Source organism: Myotis davidii, unplaced genomic scaffold, assembly GCF_000327345.1.
Source record: "Myotis davidii unplaced genomic scaffold, ASM32734v1 scaffold663, whole genome shotgun sequence".
NCBI lineage: Eukaryota > Metazoa > Chordata > Mammalia > Chiroptera > Vespertilionidae > Myotis > Myotis davidii.
In genome coordinates, this window is record NW_006295816.1 from 1,723,568 (window position 1) to 1,724,347 (window position 780).

At 66.8% G+C, this 780-nt stretch overlaps 1 protein-coding gene across 1 annotated transcript in view; it reads left to right on the plus strand.

Annotated features, from left to right (window-relative positions):
* Positions 1-780, plus strand: part of RNF123 (ring finger protein 123) — a 42,800-nt gene that overhangs the window by 2,004 nt on the left and 40,016 nt on the right. The window contains exon 2 of the mRNA XM_015568281.1: positions 566-679. Within this exon, the coding sequence (XP_015423767.1) occupies positions 601-679 (79 nt within the window). The 5' untranslated portion in view covers positions 566-600. The remainder of the gene's footprint in view (positions 1-565; positions 680-780) is intronic.

Here is a 780-nt window from a genome sequence, read left to right on the forward strand (position 1 = left end):
TGAGCAAAACGAGCAGGACTTTCCATCAGGGAAGGGGAAGGGGAAGGGGTCCTGAGCTGAGGACGGTCCCGGCCTCGGGTGTGGGCAGGGCTTGTAGCTGGAGAAGACACCAGCCCTGATGGCGGGCTGCGCTTGGGGAGGGTGGTGTCGGGTGTGGGTATCGTATCTCCTGGAGATGAGCGGGGCCCAGGGGGCTCATGATGGAGAGGGGTACGGGGGCTCCGCTCCTAGGCCACCCCACGGTGGACGCTGGTTTCGCTTTCCCAGGGTGGAGGCATTTAGTTTGGTTCTACAGACACATATCTGGCCCCTGCTCTGTGGGGGCCTGTGCTGAGCACTGGGACATCGTGGCGGCCTGCCCGTGGCCTGTCGCACGGGGTCCTACATAGCCCCCCTCCCCGTGCGGGAAGCTGGGAGCCCCTGCCTCCCTCTGCCCAGCGTTGGTGCGTGAGGGCGTGTGCGCACCTGTCCCCACCGGCTCCCAGGCCTTCCTGCCCCCCAGCACTGAGGGGAGGGTGGGGGCCCTTGGCTGGCTTCACGGAGACAACCTCTGCCTCTGGCTCAGCCCCCAGGACGCTGGCCGCCCACGAGACATGAAGGATGGCATCCAAGGGCGCTGACATGTTCCCCCGCAAGAGCTACGGGCTGACCGCGGACGCTGAGAAGCCCAGGGTCACAGGTGAGGGCTGGGAGCAGGCTCCTTGTTGAGGGAGGGAGAAGGAAGAGCACAGGCAGCCAAGTCCCAGGTCCCCTGACCCCCAGGCAGTGCTGCCCGCGCCC